This window comes from Psittacula echo, assembly GCF_963264785.1.
Source record: "Psittacula echo genome assembly, chromosome: Z".
NCBI lineage: Eukaryota > Metazoa > Chordata > Aves > Psittaciformes > Psittacidae > Psittacula > Psittacula echo.
In genome coordinates, this window is record NC_137742.1 from 28644663 (window position 1) to 28662716 (window position 18054).

Consider the following 18054-nt stretch of genomic DNA (forward strand, 5'->3'; position numbering starts at 1 on the left):
CTTCAGTTGTTAAAAACATGTATGCTGTTGTGAAGAGTCTTAGGGTAAGGAGAGACTTTGAAGTAATGATTCCTGTTCTGTGAAGAATAAAATATTCTAGTGAAGTAGAAAAGCAGTGAATAAAAAAAAGTGCCTGAAGAGAACAAAAGATGAGCACTGTTACAAACACATGCTGAAGCTTAAGTCTTGCAGAGTGGAAGAGTGTAAAAAATGCATAATCAGGCTATTTTACGATGTGTGACAACAGTGACACAAGATTTAATTATGTTTATGTAGCAGTTTTCTAATACCTGATTCTTGTTCTGTTTTTCTTTCAACATGAAGATGTAATAATAACAATAGAAAGCATTTATGTGGTGCTCGTTTCTGTATGAAGTATTTTATCAGGCTAAGCTTTCTTCAGTTGTCTGATACCATTAAATGATTCAACCACTGCTGTGCTCTCTTTTCCTGTTATGTAAATACTTTATTCCTTTTATGTAAATACTTCTCGTGCCAAACCTAACATGTCTTAAGGATTTCACTTAAAAAAAAAAGTCAGGCTTGACAAAAGTTAACATGTTTGTTGGCCAGCATCTACATGCAAATGATTAATGATTTCTCTTTCCAAAGCTTGTCATAAGCTTTTCCCCTCCATCCGCCACTTGGGTTTCTTGTAGTGTTGGGCTTCAGGATTTGACACCAGTGATGAACGAAGGGATTTCAGGAATATCATTCTTCAGTTAGTGAGATTCTGGCTCAGCCTGGTGTGCTTTTTCAGTGGATTAAGTGGATGTTGGTTCCTGTCATGGCTACAGTCATAAAACTGTAATCTTGAGATGTATCTTGTGATTTAAGAGAAAAATAATTCTAACTACTTTTTTTAACTTTTGATATAGTAACTGTTTAACTGTGGGAAATGCATATTGAAATTCCAGATTGTAAGTGGTCATATTTGTCAAAAATAGAGGTAAAATGTTTTTTGCCATGCAAGAAGGTACCAAGAGGTTTGTGCTAAGTCTAGATATCATTGTGTGACAGTGTTTTTTGGATGTTGATGTTAGTAGAGAAAATAAAGTATTTTGGGCTGGCATGGAAGGCAGTCCTGGAGCTATGGAAAGCTATAGTACATTTGCACCTGGACTATGGCAGGGAACCCAGAAATACCAGAATGAAATTATTTCTGTGATCAAAATCAGTAACACTTGTGGAGACACTGCCAAGAAGATTTTACAATTATGAGCAGAGAAATACAGTTATTGATAATTTATTGGTTGGGAATTAGTCAAGGGTGCTTTGATGGAAGCCACTACTTACGGCAATAAACTGATGAAATATGAATGAAAATTTCTCATTTCACATTCCTTTTTATTATTTTATTATTTTAGTGAGCAAATATGCTTATAAATGGCAAAGCCATTTATGTGGCTTGGATTGTTTGCCTAGTGATGGCCTCTAGAAATGAGGTTGCAAGTGCAGTAAGACTAAATGCAGGTCATTTCTAGAATAAAATTCCATGTTGTGGAAAATATGTTTATATGTTATGAGCAATATGAGGCTGGTCAATAAAATCACAGTTGTTAGACTAATTTTTCTCTTTTGAAATCAGACACTGGATGTGCTGGGATTGTGCTTCAGTTCAAAACACAAAATGTGATTTGCAGAACTTGTTCAGATGTTTAAAACCACAGAGAATTCAGACTGTCCTAAACTGTCCTGATGAGAATGTAACCACTGGAGAAATACCTAGTGTTTATAATTCATAGCAGTTAGGACTTTTCCTGTGATGTTTTTCTGAAATCGTACAAGATCTTTGAGTCTAGGCTGGTGCTATTTGCTTTGTTTTAGTCAGAGCAGACCTTTCATTAGTATACTTTCAAACAAGAGCTGCTGAAAAACACATAGACGTAAATAGTAAATTTTACTTTATAAAGTGAGACTTGCTTTCCGTGATGTTGGGGTCCAAGTGAGATGATGGTTCAGAAGTCAACAGTGATACAGTTCTCCAGCTCTCATTAAGCTGTGTACAGCCAGTTCACAGCAAGAACTTCGTGTGCATAGAAACTGCAAAGCTCAGTTGAATGGCTAACAACTGTTAAGTGTTGGTTTAAGTTCTGCTAGACTTAAAAGAGCTATACTTAGAAATAGGGTATAAAAATTTTTGTTTTATTAGAATTGTTGATTTATAGGCTCAGAAATGACAGAAGCATTGCTGTCAACATTCAGTAAGCTTTTGAACCAAACGTAATTAACCCTGAAATAGTTCTTTGCAGTTTGGCAGATGGCTACAAAAGAGCCACAGAAAAAAGTATCATGCTGACTGTAGTGGCAGGGAGGGTGGACTAGGCATTGACACCCTCCTCCAAAACAGCAGCCAGCTGGGCCTGTGGTGTTGTGCTCATGGAGCATACCCTAGTGACTTGTAAAGATCATTCCTTCAGGAGGAACTGGGAGAGACGCAATAACAAAACCAAGATGACTGTTCTCTTCAGGGCCTTGGCAGGGCAGGAGTGTGCCTGTCTTGGCTGGAGGTCACTGCCTCCTCTTCATAACTTTCTTTCCCACCCTCCTCTCTCCCTCCCCTCTAAAACATGTGTAAATGCAACAGTCTTGCTCAGTATTACTGGCACTAAATCATAGAACCGTGGAATGGTTGGAGTTTAGACCTTTGAAGGCCATCTAGTGTAACGCCTCTGCAATGAACAGGGACATTTTCAACCAGAGCAGGTTGTTTAGAGGCCTGTTCAATCTGATCTTGAATGTTTATAGGTGTGGGGCATCTGCTTCCCCTCTGTTCCAGTGTTTCACCACCCTTATTGTAAAAAATTCCTTCCTTACATCTAGTCTGACTCTACCCTTTTTTAGTTGCAACAGCCCTACTTTTCCCCATCTTTTCCACATAAGCCCTCTCTAAGTCTTGAAAGGAAATTAAGATATTTAAAGAGAAGTGATTAAAAATTAAATAGCATTCAAACAGGTTAAGCATTAACCCTAATAAAAATAAAATAGTTGAGGGTTTTTTTTTTTTGCCAGGAGAGATAGACCCAAATCTCACATCTGAATCTTTTACTGGGTTTGCTTATCACACAAGCATTTTATTTTTAAGAGAAAGGCATGACAGATACTTCAGCTCTGTGATGGCACTGGGGTCAGGAAACGAAGGCAAGCCCTGTGAACGCTTCTATGTGCTGCGTCTATCATTATAGTGTAATTTTCTGTTTCAGAGTTCATCATCAGAGCTGTTATTTAAAAGGAACACATGGCCAATATACACTTAACCAGGAGAAAATGTATCTTGATGGTGTGTCATTGCTGACTTCAAGTAACTTTTGAAAGTAAATTAGTAAGTGGCCCCAGTCTGGGAGGAAGGACTAAGTACAGTGAGAAACACTGTGGTGTAACGCTTTCCAGGAGAAACCCTTCACTACAAGAAAGACATTGAGGTGCTGGAGCAGGTCCAGTGGAGGGCAGCAAAGCTGGTGAAGGGTCTGGAACACAAGTCTGATGAGGAATGGCTGAGGGAACTGGGGCTGTTTAGCCTCGAGAAACAAAGCCTCAGGGGAGACCCTTATCGATCTCTACAACTACCTGGAAGTTGTGCCAGGAGAAGTTTACATTGGATATTAGAAAAAATTTCTTTGTTAAAAGGGTTATCAAGCACTGGAACAGGCTGCCCAGGAAAGTGGTTGAGTGACCATCCCTGGAGATATTTACAAGATGTGTAGATGTGGTGCTTAGAGACATGGTTTAGTCGTGGGCTTGGTAGTGTTAGGTTAATAGTTGAACTTGATTATCTTAAAGGGAAAAGATGGATGGAGACCCAGGAAAATCCTTGGACAGAAAGTAACAATATTCTGTCCAAATAAAGAAAATCTAAGCATGTCAATGTGAAGGGTAGAGAGTGTTGCTTCTGTTGTGGATGAACAAGATTTCGAATGGGTTATAGAGAGGGGTAGTTTGGACTAGGTGAAGCTCAGAAGTACCTTTTGGTAGGAACTTTAAGTCAGTCTGAAGTGAACCTTGCCTCCAAAACTCTCTGTAAGCAGATCTGTCACACTGCCCCATGTCTTTTCCAGTCATTCTAGCTGAAGTAAAAGATGCCAGATACTAAATTTTGTTGAGGTGGAAAATAGTAAATAAAACCAAGGTTTACCTCACTGAGATCAAGAGAGTGAAATCAAGCTTTCTTCAGAAAATTTCTTTCTTCAATAGATGAAAAAAATCAAAGGAAGATGTTGAGAATGGAACTTCAGTCAAGTGGGTGTGAATCAAAGGAGGAAAAGAATAAGGTGAAAGTGATAGTTAAATAGATTTTTCATTGAACTAATGGAAGGTCCAGAAAGCCAGGATAGCATAGAGGAGATTGTACTGGTAAATGGGGAGTGATTGGTTCTAAAGAAGTCACTTTTTTTTGACCTTTTTAATGTTAAAATCCACATTTTAAGCTCTGAAGAGTTCATTAGATTGGTAAGATGGTCAGGTCTTTATCCCTGCTTTGAGCAGGAGAAATGGCTAAGTGATCTCCAGAGTTCCTCGTAGCCTCAGTTCTTCTGTGATCTCATGAAGATGTGCAGATTTGTTGTCAGCGGTTCTACCCTTGGATGTATCTTAAGAATAGTTCAGAAAAGTCCTTAGTTATCCTAAAGTGATATGAGTTTTTTTTGTCCTTATTTATTTGATCCTAAGTCTGTTCTTGCCATTTCGTGTGATGATGAAATCTACCTTATTTATTTTCCTCCAGTCTTTTGTCATCTGCAAAACTTCAGGATTTTTAGCGAGGTAACTGGAAAAATATTACATATTAATTCTGCAGGAATCCACCAGAAATGTGCTTAAATTTGATTCCCTGCTTAGTTACGTCTGAAGATTAATTTTTCAATCTATCATGTTCTTGCATTGCTCTAGTTATAAACCAAAATGTTGTGTACTACTAAATCAGGTATCTTACATATATCTTTTTTTCCTTTGACCCTATTCTTATGATCCAGATTTTCAGCCTAATCCTAAATTAGTTTAAGACCTCTATTCAGTACATCCATGACTGATACTAATTAACTGTATTTTAATTTTCTTACCAAGTTCTATATTAGTTGTTTGGATTATCACCTTTTTTTTTTTCCCTGATGGTGCAGTGTTAGCTTTTTCTTAGTCTTCAAATACTTTCCAGCATTTTAAGACTCACTGAAATAAAAATTAATGTTCCATGGTGTGGCTTTTTCAACTTCCTAAATTCTTGGATGTTGTTATCTGATCTGCTGGTTTAAAAATATTTAGCTTTACTGAATCATGTGTTAACATCTCTCCTTAGATACTGTTGGATTGCAAAGTATTTTTACCATGTGACTACATAATCTAGATATCCTTTAAGAAACGTGGCAAAATGTTTATTGATCACTTTGCTTTCTCCCTGTTTTGTGTTCTTACTCCTTCTGGCATTTCCAGCTAGTATGGGTCCAGTAACACAGTGGAAGTGAAACATTTTTGTTGTTGCTTTTCAGAGCGAACTCCGTTTTATCACTCTTAGTTAAACATTCTACATGGACTTTCCTACCCCCTGTGTTTATTTACTTTACTTATCAATCTCTTGCCGTTTATGACTTCAGGGTTTGTAGCCACTATTAAGAGAAGTCTTCTGTTATGTCATTAGAGCCAGCTGCTTTTAGTTTCCCTCTCTGGCTATGGTTTAGTGAACAGCTGAGCTGTTTGTTTCGTTGCTGCCAAAAGGGGGAGATCTTATTCCCTGCCCCTTCTCTGCAGTTAGGCTGGGGATTCCTGTGCTCGGTGTTTGCCAGGCTCTGCTGCATGCTGGTTTAGTTGGCTTAACTTGCCATAAATATTTTCTTCTCCTCTCCCGACTCCCACACTGCATTTGATGTGTATGTGGTTGGTGAGTTGACTGAAGCAGGTAATGATGCATGCCAGAGATGGTACAAGGTGTGGTGGGTGAAGATAGAGAGCATGGCCTATCTCTTTTGGCAGTATTGAACTGTTCTGCTGGCTTATCATGAAGCTGTATCCTAAGCCAGTTTGGTTGCTTTTAATTAGTGTGGGCATCTCAATCATGGAATTATATAGAAAATCTAAAAGTTGACCTTTTGAAGTACTGCATGCCCATTCTATTTGAACCTGGTTATAAACAACAAATGCAGTCAAGTAATTGTGACTAAGTTGTCACTAATATTTGGTTGTGCAGTCCAGGCAGGCATCTTAAGATGAGGTGTAATTTATGATTCTTTGTTTGGCAACTACATCAGAGGGTGTTTCATTTGTGTTTATTTCTGTCCACAGTCTCTGTGCTCCGACCTCCAGTCCTGAGCTCAGTACGGGGCACTGCAAATGAATTGCACATGATCTGATCACAGTCAGCAAGCATGGGACTTTCTGGAGAGTTTAGGACCTTCCTAGAAGAAAGCAGCTGCTGTATTGCAGATTATCAGAGCGCAGAAATTCTCAACTCAGGAAAGTGGCAGGCCAAAGAGAGCTTCTTTTCAGCTTGTGGCAGCTGTTGGCTTTTCCTAACTGTCAGTGGCAAGAGAAGCAGGAGAATGCACTGCTGCTGCCTATACAGGGGACAAACTGCTTCCTGAAACACAGGTTATAGTTTTACTCTTTTTGACCAAAACCAGGTTCTTGTAGGTCTGTTTTAAGCTGGACGATCCCTTGGAGGAAAGGCAAAATGGTATTTCCCAAAAACCTCTGAATTCTAATGTGTGTTTTTGTGGCATCTCTTAGGGATCAGCTGGCAAAAGTGCTGCAACCTTAAGCAACCTCGAGAAGTCATAGCTCAGGAAATGGAGATATAGGTTCCCTGCTTCTCCCTCTAGGAAAGTTACTGTTGCCTGGAAGCAAGGGTAGATGCTTAGGTGACATGTGCTACGCACGTTCAGTCAGCACTGAGTACAGTAGTGCCAAGACGTAGCTCTTAGCTACAGGGAGACAGACAGCACTTCTTGAATGAGAAGATGTCTTGCATGTCCTCCCATTAAATTAAAGACACAACAGAGAAACACAAGCTGAGATGATTTAGGATCTCCTCAAATAACTTGCAGAATGCCAAGAGAATAGATGTAATGGCCCATCACCTTGACATTTTTGTTTTTCAGTTTGAACCCCTTCATGTGAGAGTTGTGTAAAATACATATTCTCCGCCTTAATCTTAATGTGGGCTCTTAATGAGCCCACATCTGATTTCCCATGTAATTTCCTTGTTCTGTCTCCTGTGAGTGTAGTGTTTGCATTATATTACCTTGAAGTTTATATTGAAGTTATGCCAGAGTAACAGTGTGTTTGTCTGAGGTTAAGCTTCTTGTCCTAGATATACAAGATGCAGTTCTTAAATCAAGCAATTGTCTGCATTTTAGACCTTCAATAAAATTAGATTATCCTATCTTCTGACTAGAAGTGGACAGCCAGCCTACTGCTTGTTACCAGAACATGGAATTGTTGCAGCAGGAGAAAAGCTGCAGCAGCAGCAGGGAATAGACTGGTGAGACTTTGGAGAGATGTCAGCAGCAGAGGTGGCAGATCACAGCCTGTGACACTTCTCCTGTGCTCACATACTCAAGTACTTAGCTTGTGTTGTCAGTCTGGGAACTGCTCAGAAACAAGAAGGGACTCATACACAGAGGCTGAGGGATTCTGACATGTGCTCAGCCAAAGGCCAAAAGTTGTGTCTGTTCAGACTTTGGTTCTCTGTCAAAATCCACAATCCTGTAAGACTCCAGAAAAATAGGGTGCAAGACAAGTGAAAGGTAAGTGAGTTTTTGAGCTTGGGTTGGTGTGGTTTGATATTTTTTCTTCCCAAGTTTTATTGGTGCATCATGCCTGGATCCAATGTCGTATCAGTACTAAGACTGAGGCAGCTTTACTGCTTCTATGTTGGTGATGGCTATTCGTATAACCTGCCAGTGACAGGAGTGGGAAGTGGAAGGGAATGCTGTGGATATTATATAAGGAGTTTACCTCATTACAAAGGAGGAGATATCTGGAGGGGAGAATCAGCAGTTGTTTTAAAAATGGGCTACTTCATTTAACGACAATGAAGAAGGAGTTGAGTCACCACTGAATTTTGAGTCATCACAATTACCACTGCTAACTTTCTGGAGCAGAAAACATGACTTGGGAAATGAGAACTTCAAGAAGGTAGGTTGGGTGATGGTAAGAGGAAAAGTTTAATCATAATCAGAATGGTGAAGTTGGCATGATTTATGGCTTGTGATTATTAACCTAACTTTTAAAAAATAAACAGCTCAGTTCTAATAATAAATAAAAAAAGGCAAGTTAAAGAACAAGGCTTTTTAAAAGAAATACATCTGGGACAATGGCAAACAAAAACAATACTTTCAGTTATAATAATTACAATAGACATCCCAGATTTAAAACCAAAGAATTGATTCCAAAGGAAGTGAAAGTAGCTCCAGAAAATGCAGAATTTGAGTATTAAATGTTTAATAAGTAATCCAGAAGAGGCCTCTTGTGTTTTTAAGAATATTCTAAAGACTGTATACTTTCTATTGGTTATTGAATGAAGTAAGGACGAACATAAGTAAAAATCAACATGTCAGTAAACAGTACCGTCATACTGAGTTGAGAAGGAATACTCAGTCATGTAATAATATGCAGAGTTGAAGATAAACATTAATTTTTCAATTAAGAGGCCTGGTAATCAGTCCAATCAAGGGCACCACAAAATACATTTTGCAAATATGTTATCTGCTGCTTTAGTACCTTGAACTGTTTTTAGCTTACTGTATCCTTGGAGGAATTCCTGAGTTTTTTCTTGGATGCTCTAAAGTAAAATTGCCCTTGCATGACAACTGAAATGGAAACCAATTATCTAGCAATTCCAAGAAAACGAAAGGTACACAGATACTAAGATGCCTATCTTAAGCTTCTCAAACACACAACACTTGAAATGTAATACTTTTTTGGCATGCTGCAAGACCTTCCCTTCTAGTTAGATAGCAAAATCTACCACCGTTTTAACTCTCATGCTGTTCCAGTTGATAATCAAATAACTTAGCTCCTTCAAATACCCTACATAAATATTATTTGGCAGTGGTAGAGATAATCACAAACCTTGGGCAGTATAATCCAGTTTATAGTACTTGTGAGTAGTACATGGGCACCGGTGTACAATAACAAAAGTCAAATGTTAACAGAAGTGCCAGAGTAAGTGATCTCTGACACTTTCAAGTTCAATGAATACTAGAAGAACTGAGCAGCCTTATACCCTTTGCATCCCTAATTGGTAAGCTGGGGAGATAGAAAGGGAATGGATCGTGAGCTCTCCATGGCATAGCCTGTTCTTTGGTCATTGGTGAAGACAGATGGGCTAGATGGATCATTCTAAACCAACCATAAATATCCTGGGATGCATCAAAAGGAGCACGACCAGCAGGTCGAGGGGGATGATTCTCCCCCTCTACTCCGCTGTCATGAGACCCCACCTGCAGTACTGCATCCAGTTCTGGGGCTCCCAGACATGGACCTGCTTGAGTGAGTCCAGAGCAGGCCATGAAGATGATCAGAGGGCTGGAGCACCTCTGCTATGGAGACAGGCTGAGAGAGTTGGGTTTGTTCAGTCTGGAGAAGAGAAGGCTCTGGGGAGACTTTAAAGGAGCTTCCAGTACCTAAAGGGGCCCTACAAGAAATCTGGAGAGGGACAAGGACATGTAGTGACAGAACAAGGGGGAATGGCTTTAACTGAAAGAGGGTAGATTTAGTTTAGATATAAAGAAGAAATTCTCTACTGCAAGGATGGTGAAGCACTGGAACAGGTTGCCCAGAGGAGTTATTGCTATCCCATCCCTGGAAGCATGAAGGGTCAGGTTGTTTGGGGCTTTGAGCAACCTGTTCGAGTGGGAGGTGTCCCTACCTGTGATAGGGGGTTAGAACCAGATGGTCTTTAATGTCCCTTCTAACCCAACCCATTCTATGATTTTGTGTGACTGTAAAGCACTTATGTTCTTCACTCCTGCCTTCCAGCAGAAGATAAGAATCAAGCTCTTGGACTATTAATTTCCAGTATGACAGGAATGGTACTTATTGCAGTGATATCCAGCCATCTGAGAAAGTCGATTTAATAAATCATTGCTTACTAAACTTACACAGGCTGTGGGGTTAGGAGGAAGGAAAACAATTCAAACACCTTTGCTCAGTTTCAACTTTTGTTTCTGTGGTCGCAGCTTAGAAGGAGTATTCTGAGACTGAGCAAGTAGTACTTAAATCATGTACTATTTCATACTGGTGGAAAATAAGAAATCAGAAAGAATTACTTTTATCTTGCCACTGATTTTTTTCCTGTGCACTCAACAAAACATAGGCTTATTAAGGAAGTTAAGGAATGTACAGCACTTGATAACACTCTTTAAGGAGAGCAGCTCATGTCTACAAAGTTGAGATTTTTCTGATAAACATATCTGCAGTTTTGCCTAATCTAAGCTATTAGTTTAAGCGTATCAACTCAGTAGAGCCATTAGCCATTGCAGATGACTTGGGCATTCCAGTTTAGTAAAAATGCAACTCTGTGGAAGTTGTCTTTCCGCCCACCTTTTCTGTTTTATGTATATAAAAGAGGTCATATATTCTCTCTACCCCTAATCATCTAAAAATTGTATCACAGAATTATAGAATGGGTTGGGTTGGAAAGGACCTTGAGATCATACAGATCCATTGCCCCTGCCACAGGCAGGGACACCTCACACTAGACCATATTGCCTAAGGCTCTGTCCAACCTGGCCTTGAACACTGCCAGAGATGGAGCATTTACCACTTCCTTGTGCAACCTGTTCCAGTGCCTCACCACCCTCACAGTAAAGAACTTCTTCCTTGTATCTAACCTGAACTTCACCTCTTTAAGTTTAAACCCATTACCCCTTGTCCTATCACTACAGTCCCTTTTGAAGAGTCAAACCAACACTTTTAGAATGTTCAATACAGGCATAGTTTTGTTCTTTTATCTTACTGCTTAGTAGCTGTGTGGGACTAACTGCAAAAGTATAGGCAATATAAATCAGCATTTAAGTTATATATTACGTGTTTATTATGGGTGCATTTTTTTTAATTTACATTTTATGAAAAGTCAGAAGTATTTACAATTTTTGTAAGACAAACTTGTATGCTCTAATTTACAGTCTGACGAAGTAACAATTCATAAAAATTCAGATCCTTTAGAGTTGTGTTTACAAACTAATTTTCTTAGGAGGCAGCTACAATGGATATTGCTGTATACATAAGCAAGAACCAGCTTGCTACATATGTTTCTTTTCATCAGATAGCTACATGTACTTTTTACATTGGTTTTGAATGTCTTTACAAAATGTTTAAACAAATTTGTATGGCTTCAAAATTGTAACCTGCACCCAATGCAAATGTATGTATAATCACCTGAATGAAGGCTAGTTTAAAAGTGCTGAAATATAACTACTTCATTTAACTTAGAAATGAAAGTAATACTTGACTAAGGATAGCAATACAGTTTTGGGTTTTTGTTAATAAAATAGTCATGTTATCTATGGTTTGACTGCAAAGCAGATTACAATTAAGATTCCAGTAAAAAGACTGTACCATTTTATGAGTTAGAAATTTACCATTCAGTAAGATTAGCAAATTAAGAGCCAAATATACTCTTCCAATCAACTCTACAGTACAGTATGTACTTAATGTTAGCAATGGAACTCTCATCTGCAAGTGTGTAGTAAACATTAGCATTTATGTAGCCTCTACAAAGCTTAATTTCTTGTAAAGATTGCCTCAGCAATCCAATTCATTACTGGTTTTGCATAAATTAGTTCAAACACATTTTACTGTTTTAATAGAGAATTTGAAATAGATACTGGTATTCAAAATGGTCATGTAAAATTCCCACGTGCAGGTTACTGAATTATTTTGCCCCAATACTTCTGATTTCAGCACTAAAAAAACTCTTGATAATACAAATACATAGAAGATTTTATGAAGTAGTGACTACTGTGTCACTTCCCTGTGCTTAGGCTGTGGGAATGTCAAGATTAGATGACAATACAAATATTAAAATTGGTGGTTATAGAAAAAAATTAAACTAATACAAATAGCAGTACTTGTTATCCTGCTGCCAAGAAATACAATTCTATAATGCTATTCCTCCTAAAGTACTATGTTACATTCACATCCCCAAAAGCACTCAAAGTAGAAAGACTTGCAGTCAAAGTGAAGAGAAATGCTGTTTGCTTTTACCATCTTCAGTGATTTTTCAGTATTCTTGTCTTTGGTAACATTAAAGTTACTGTCTAAAAGTGTCAAAGTCCTGCTTGGTGCATCTCCCTTTACTACAGTCACATTTATTGCAATTACCCCATGAGGAAGTAATCCAGTATTTTAAGCCTCTTTTAAAACAAATCTCCAGTTTTTTGCAAATCTGCCTTCTAAATAAATCCCAATCAAAAGAATTTTTATAAAGTTGTGTGTATTATATAGAAACTCCGTGCTTTCTTGATGAAGAGCCAAACTTTGTAAAAGGAAGTGAGGCACGTGAATAACAAATTGGATAGGCACCGGCTTTTTTTAAAGGCACGAATGTTACGCAATTCATAGAAAAATAAATTAAATCTACAGCATTAGTTCAAACAATCACAACACCCACAAAATTTACTAACTGCAGAAGTAAATCTCTGCTTTCTTTTGCAATTTTGTAACACATTGCACTTAGGAAAAAAACCCTATATAAAATGACTTACATGTTAATAATATATGATACGTGGGCATCAAGTTACATTTATACACCTCTAACTCAGCTGGTTTTGTGGCATGTGTAGATAAAAGAGCTACACGAGACTTTGCCTCTTCTTTCTTCAAAAAACTGGCAACTAAGAATCTGAAAAATTAATATTACTTATGGAAAGCTCAAATATTTCTTACTCCTCTCCTACATTTTTAGGCTTAATGTTTACAGTATAACCTACAATTTCATATTACAACTATGGATTACTATTTTGACTTCATCTATATAAATTTACTAAAATTTCAACAAATTTTCCCCAATATTGCAGTTGATCATTTACAGACAGTGTTGAAGTTAACTTCAGTGCTATTTTAAAGTAGAAAAAGTTTGCAAAATGACTTTGAAAAGTGCATTTTCTGTTTTGTAGTTCAGCTTCAAAGTAGGTCAACATTTTGAAAAAATTAATGCGTGCTAAAATAGTGTTTAACAGGTAGAGGCAGAGAGTGAGCTTCTTGCACTCCTTCGATCCAAAGACTTTCACAGGTACATCAGCAGTCTGCCATGTAACGTCCTGAAAAATAAAGGTAGTTTTTTTTGCAGTCAATAGATAAAACAGATTTTGTCAGTATTTTCCTGGGAGCAGTTTGAGTAACTATGGAAAAACAAAACACTTGTGAGATAGTTTTCAGCCATGTTTTAATGAAGAGTAACTATGTACCACGTAACAGTTTCATATTTTGTAATTTAATGCTACAGAATATATAATATCCATTATGAATATATAAGCATGTCAGCTCCTTACCAGTGGCAAATCTCTTCTTAAGGAGGGACAGCCGATAGCCAGTGCCTACGAGCTCTACATCTACTCCTGAAAGGGTGCTTCCTTCACTAATGAATTGCACTGCAAGAGTTGCCGGTTTACTGGGTCCTTCTGAAACTTCAAATTTTGCCCTGAGGGATCCAGAACCTACAAAATACCAAAACTGAAAAGCTGGTTGTTGTGCAGGAACAAGATAATCTCTCAAAATTTTAGTAGTAAGAAGTGAAACTAAAGGGATGACCTCTGAGATCTGTTCCTAATGGCAGTCCTACATAAATGTTCAAAAGTGATGACAGAGCAAGTACGTTTTTTCCAAAACTCTACTGAAGACAATGACTAGTGAATAATTTACAGAGAAATGATACACGTCTGCAAGATTATATAGAATGTGTGTATCAGCCTGGTAATCACTTATTACTTGAAATATCTGATTGGGAGAAATTATATTTATTTAAATAATTAACAACGGAATAACAAAAATCAGCTATTTTTGCTTCTTTAAAACAACCTGCTATTTGTAGGCAACAGAAACTGCTAAATGATGAGTAAAGTTAGTAACTGAGATATTACTGGTTTAAAAGTGGGAATTAATGAATGGAATTGTTTTATGCCATGACTTGTTGATAAATTTGGCTCTAGGTCCACTTTATTTTTCCAGTAGGTCACAGTTTGGGTAAATTGGCTCATCTTTCCACTGTAAGTATAGAAACTGATATATTCCAGTGATTTTAAAGTTTGTTTTTATCTCCATCTCCACTTGAGAGCTCACATAATGTGTTGGACCATAAAAAAATCCCAAAATATCATACCACCCTCTATACCAGAATAAAGATGACTTCACAGATATTTGTCCGAATATTAAAAATGTTTGTGCGACTTCTCCCTTTGTAAGGTAAGACTTTGTAAGTGTAAGACCAGCATAGTATTACTTCCTCTTAAACACTGACTTGTGAGTACTATGTTCTTATACTCAAGGAAAAGAAAGATGGTGCTAAGAGAAAGGAATATAGCAGAAGCACCAGGGTGCAAGTCTACTGAACATATATGCAAGGTGCAATCCGCATCACTAAGCAGCACATTTTGTGTTGCTCTGCAGGTGCACAGTAGCTCTTCCTCGGGCTGCATTTGTGTTTTAGTATGACTTATTTTAAAAGAAGCTCCACAGTTTGGAAAAGGGAGAAAAAGAGGGCTACCCCTGTGTAATCACAGTGGAAGACAGAACTGCAAGGTCAGTGAAGGACAAAAGACACCAGGCTACAGCAATAATTCTCTCTGAATTAGTTTGAATCATTGACCACAACTTTGCATTCTTTGCAGGCATAGAAGTCCTCCCTTTCCAGGTTTGTGATTGTTTGTGTATGAAACCAGTCACACTTACAAGCAAATCTATGGTTTCATAATGGCCTTCACTAAATTCTTAACAGGGCTGAAGGCCTTGCCTTTACACCCTGAATTCATTTCTCCACAGAGGCTTGGGGATGAGATGCCTCCTCCTTTTGGCTCCTGTTTTTCTGATTCAGAAAAAAAATGCATCTGAAGAGGCTGCAAAGGCTGTGACATCAACTGGACCTCAGGGAAAGGCAGCTGGGCAGAGGACAACTGTTGGTACCTTACAAAATGCTACATAAATTACCACTCTGAGCAGATGTGCATAGATTCATTTTTTTTTCTTGGAGTCATATATGGTCAAAACAAAGACTCAAAATGCTGATCAAGAATCATCTGTTGTTAGGACAGGACTTTCGTATCTTTTTGTTTTCCTTTCACAGCTAATAAATAAATTCACATTTTGATATCTGTTTGATTGAGAAGGTGAACTGGTAAACAGCATATAGCATGACAAGATATGTGAACACGCAGGAGGGTGTAGAGGCTAAAGCTGATTACCTTTTTACTGTTACAACTTTCCTGTACAAGAAAACAAAAAAAAAAGAGTTCTACTTGCCTCCATTCTCAGACTTCTCTGAAATGCTAGATATTTTCCAATATGCTTTCATCTGGTCTGCATTCCTGTAAAAGGACAGTACGTTAGTTATAAGCACCAGTTTTAGTAATTTATTTTTCTAGATTTACACTGGTATATTACAGACATCACTAAATGCATATTTACAAAAATGCTTAATAATTGTAAGATAAGTTTGTGTAAAACTATATAATGCAATCAGGAAAAGAGAAAGGTGTGTTTCTACTGCCCCAGAGCAGCAGCACTCAGAAGTACACGCCACTTTTTTATAGTTAAGACTGTCTAGTACCCAATCTATGGTTCCACAACTCAAAACCCTCTGTAGTCTCAAAGGGTAAGGACAGGCCAAAAGCCATTGAAGTAATTTGAAAGCTATGTCTTTATGCTTCATGATGATGCTATGAGGGGAAGCCATGCTGGTTGCCTTTCTCTGTGTAAGACTCCTGGCAGCATTAACCTGGCACCAAGCACACGGCATTTTAACTCCTGGAGCATTTTGCTGCAGTTCCACCAAAGAAAAAGTCAACAACTTAAAACTGCAAGCAGCATGAAGTGCTGATAGGCTTGAAATGGCTTTTGGCATTGGTGTAGCAGGAATGAAATGCTCACACAAGTAGCACAGATGATAGTGGTTACTTGCAGGTGCTCCGGTTATAAACCCCCCCAAACCTGACCACCCAATCCACTCCCTCAGACACACAGCCCAACACAACACTGGAGCTGCTGTGACATGACTGTAGTTTTTTTTCCTGGTCAGCTTGCCAGGCTCAAAATTCCGTCCTTGGGGAGTTGCCTGCGTGAAATAGAGAATCTGAGCTCACGTGCCTTCACTTGATGAATCTGTAATGAAACTGTAATTGAGTCTTCCTAGCTAATGCTAGGTGTTCTGGGTGGGTGCTCCTGCTCTCACTCAGGCTTCATTAAAGAGGGTTTTGTGGAAGAAGCCTGGGCAGGGAGATTGGCTTCACCAGATGTTCTAGTCATGTTTTTCAGGAGGACATTGAACCTGCCCTTACTCAGAATAATCTTAACAGTGATTTGGTTTGAAGTATTGCTCCCTTAAAATACCAGGTCAAGAAAGATTCAGTCTGGCCAGGATTTTTTGGACTTAAAGTGATACTGTATTACTACTTTGTTCAATTAATACATTTAAATGTATTGCCTCCAGAAATATCAGAACCCATCTGACAAATTCATCAGGTTTATTTTTTCTTCTGAACCTTGCTTTATAAGGTAAACTGATCTGTAAGTAACAAGGTTAACAAAGCTGTGCAGTCAAAGTGAAGAGAAATGCCTTCAACTTGGTATTCTTTACCTTCTTCATGTTAAAAAGACCCTCTTGGAAATACACAGCCCAGGAATTACATTACAGCTGGGCAAGTACCTATGTGCTGCTAAGCTGCAGGTGCAGTGCTTGAATTCTGCTCACCTTCTTCTCTACAGCTGTACTGCTCTGCCTAGTCCCACCCTCTTGTTTTCACAGACTTGCAGGAACATAATTACCTGAGATCTGTGTCTCACTTTTCAGGGACTACTGTGTATACAGGCTTAGAAGACAGCGACAGATGGCTGCTAGTCAGACAATAATCTGTATGACGCTTGAACTGAAAGACAATGCTACCTGGCTTATGAAGAGCTTCTCAGTTACTGAGGTTTTAAAACTATTTCAATTAAAAGCTAATTTTTAAGCCAGAACAATCAAGTAATCTTTTTAAGAAATGCTTTTTTTCTAATCTCTTTATATAATCCAAATATATGGATATATTTATACACACACAAAAAATGGTTTTTTAAGCATTAAGATATTTTGGTTTCAAATTACTGTATTAAAATGCCCGTTCTGTCTATTGGCCAAAAGAAAGCAAACATTGGGGATTTCATAAACGTTTGTATTACATGGTTGGAACAGGTGCATATTGTCTCAGTTTATGTGAATTAGCTGCACATGATCTGTAAACATCTGATACTACATATTTTATCAAGAGAAAAAAATTAGCTGTTCCAGTGAAAATTTTCAGACTGACATTAATTAATACACTGAAATGAATGTGAAGTAATACTGAAAAGTGTTAATATTACCATTTTGCAGGTGGAAGTGATTGCATGTTTGTTACTCCTCCATCTACTGGTACCACAACCTGGACGTTAGACAGTGTGCTAGGCATATTCATAGACTCTGGATTGTATTTATAATCCACTCTAACGTCAGTAGTGCTAGCATTACATTTCCAGTAAGTTGCAAGATTCAAGGGAGTGGACTGGATGCCATTTGAAGATACCTGTGAAAGAATAAACCATTGAAAGTAGCTTAATTGAGGTATTCCCCTCTTGGGCATAATTAAAGAATGATAGTAACAAATCCTGCAAAAGATCAAGAGAATAACTGATCTCTGAGTCCTTAACTGCACAATTCTTGCAGCCTAAAGTTAATTCTTGTTCTTTTAAATTAAAATGAGAAGAGGGACTCTTCAAAAGGGACTGTAGCAATAGGACAAGGGGTGATGAGTTTAAGCTTAAAGAGGAATTTCAGGTTAGATATATGAAAGAAATTCTTTACTGTGAGGGTGGTGAGGCACTGGAACAGGTTGCCCA

At 38.1% G+C, this 18054-nt stretch overlaps 1 protein-coding gene across 1 annotated transcript in view; it reads right to left on the bottom strand.

The window, feature by feature from the left end:
• Nucleotides 1-11021: 11021 nt before the first annotated feature.
• FCHO2 (FCH and mu domain containing endocytic adaptor 2) overlaps nt 11022-18054 on the bottom strand; it is an 89008-nt gene continuing 81975 nt past the window's right edge. Inside the window, 4 exon segments of the mRNA XM_080638470.1 lie at nt 11022-13250; nt 13482-13646; nt 15445-15509; nt 17542-17741. Of these exon segments, the coding sequence (XP_080494596.1) occupies nt 13228-13250; nt 13482-13646; nt 15445-15509; nt 17542-17741 (453 nt within the window). The 3' untranslated portion in view covers nt 11022-13227.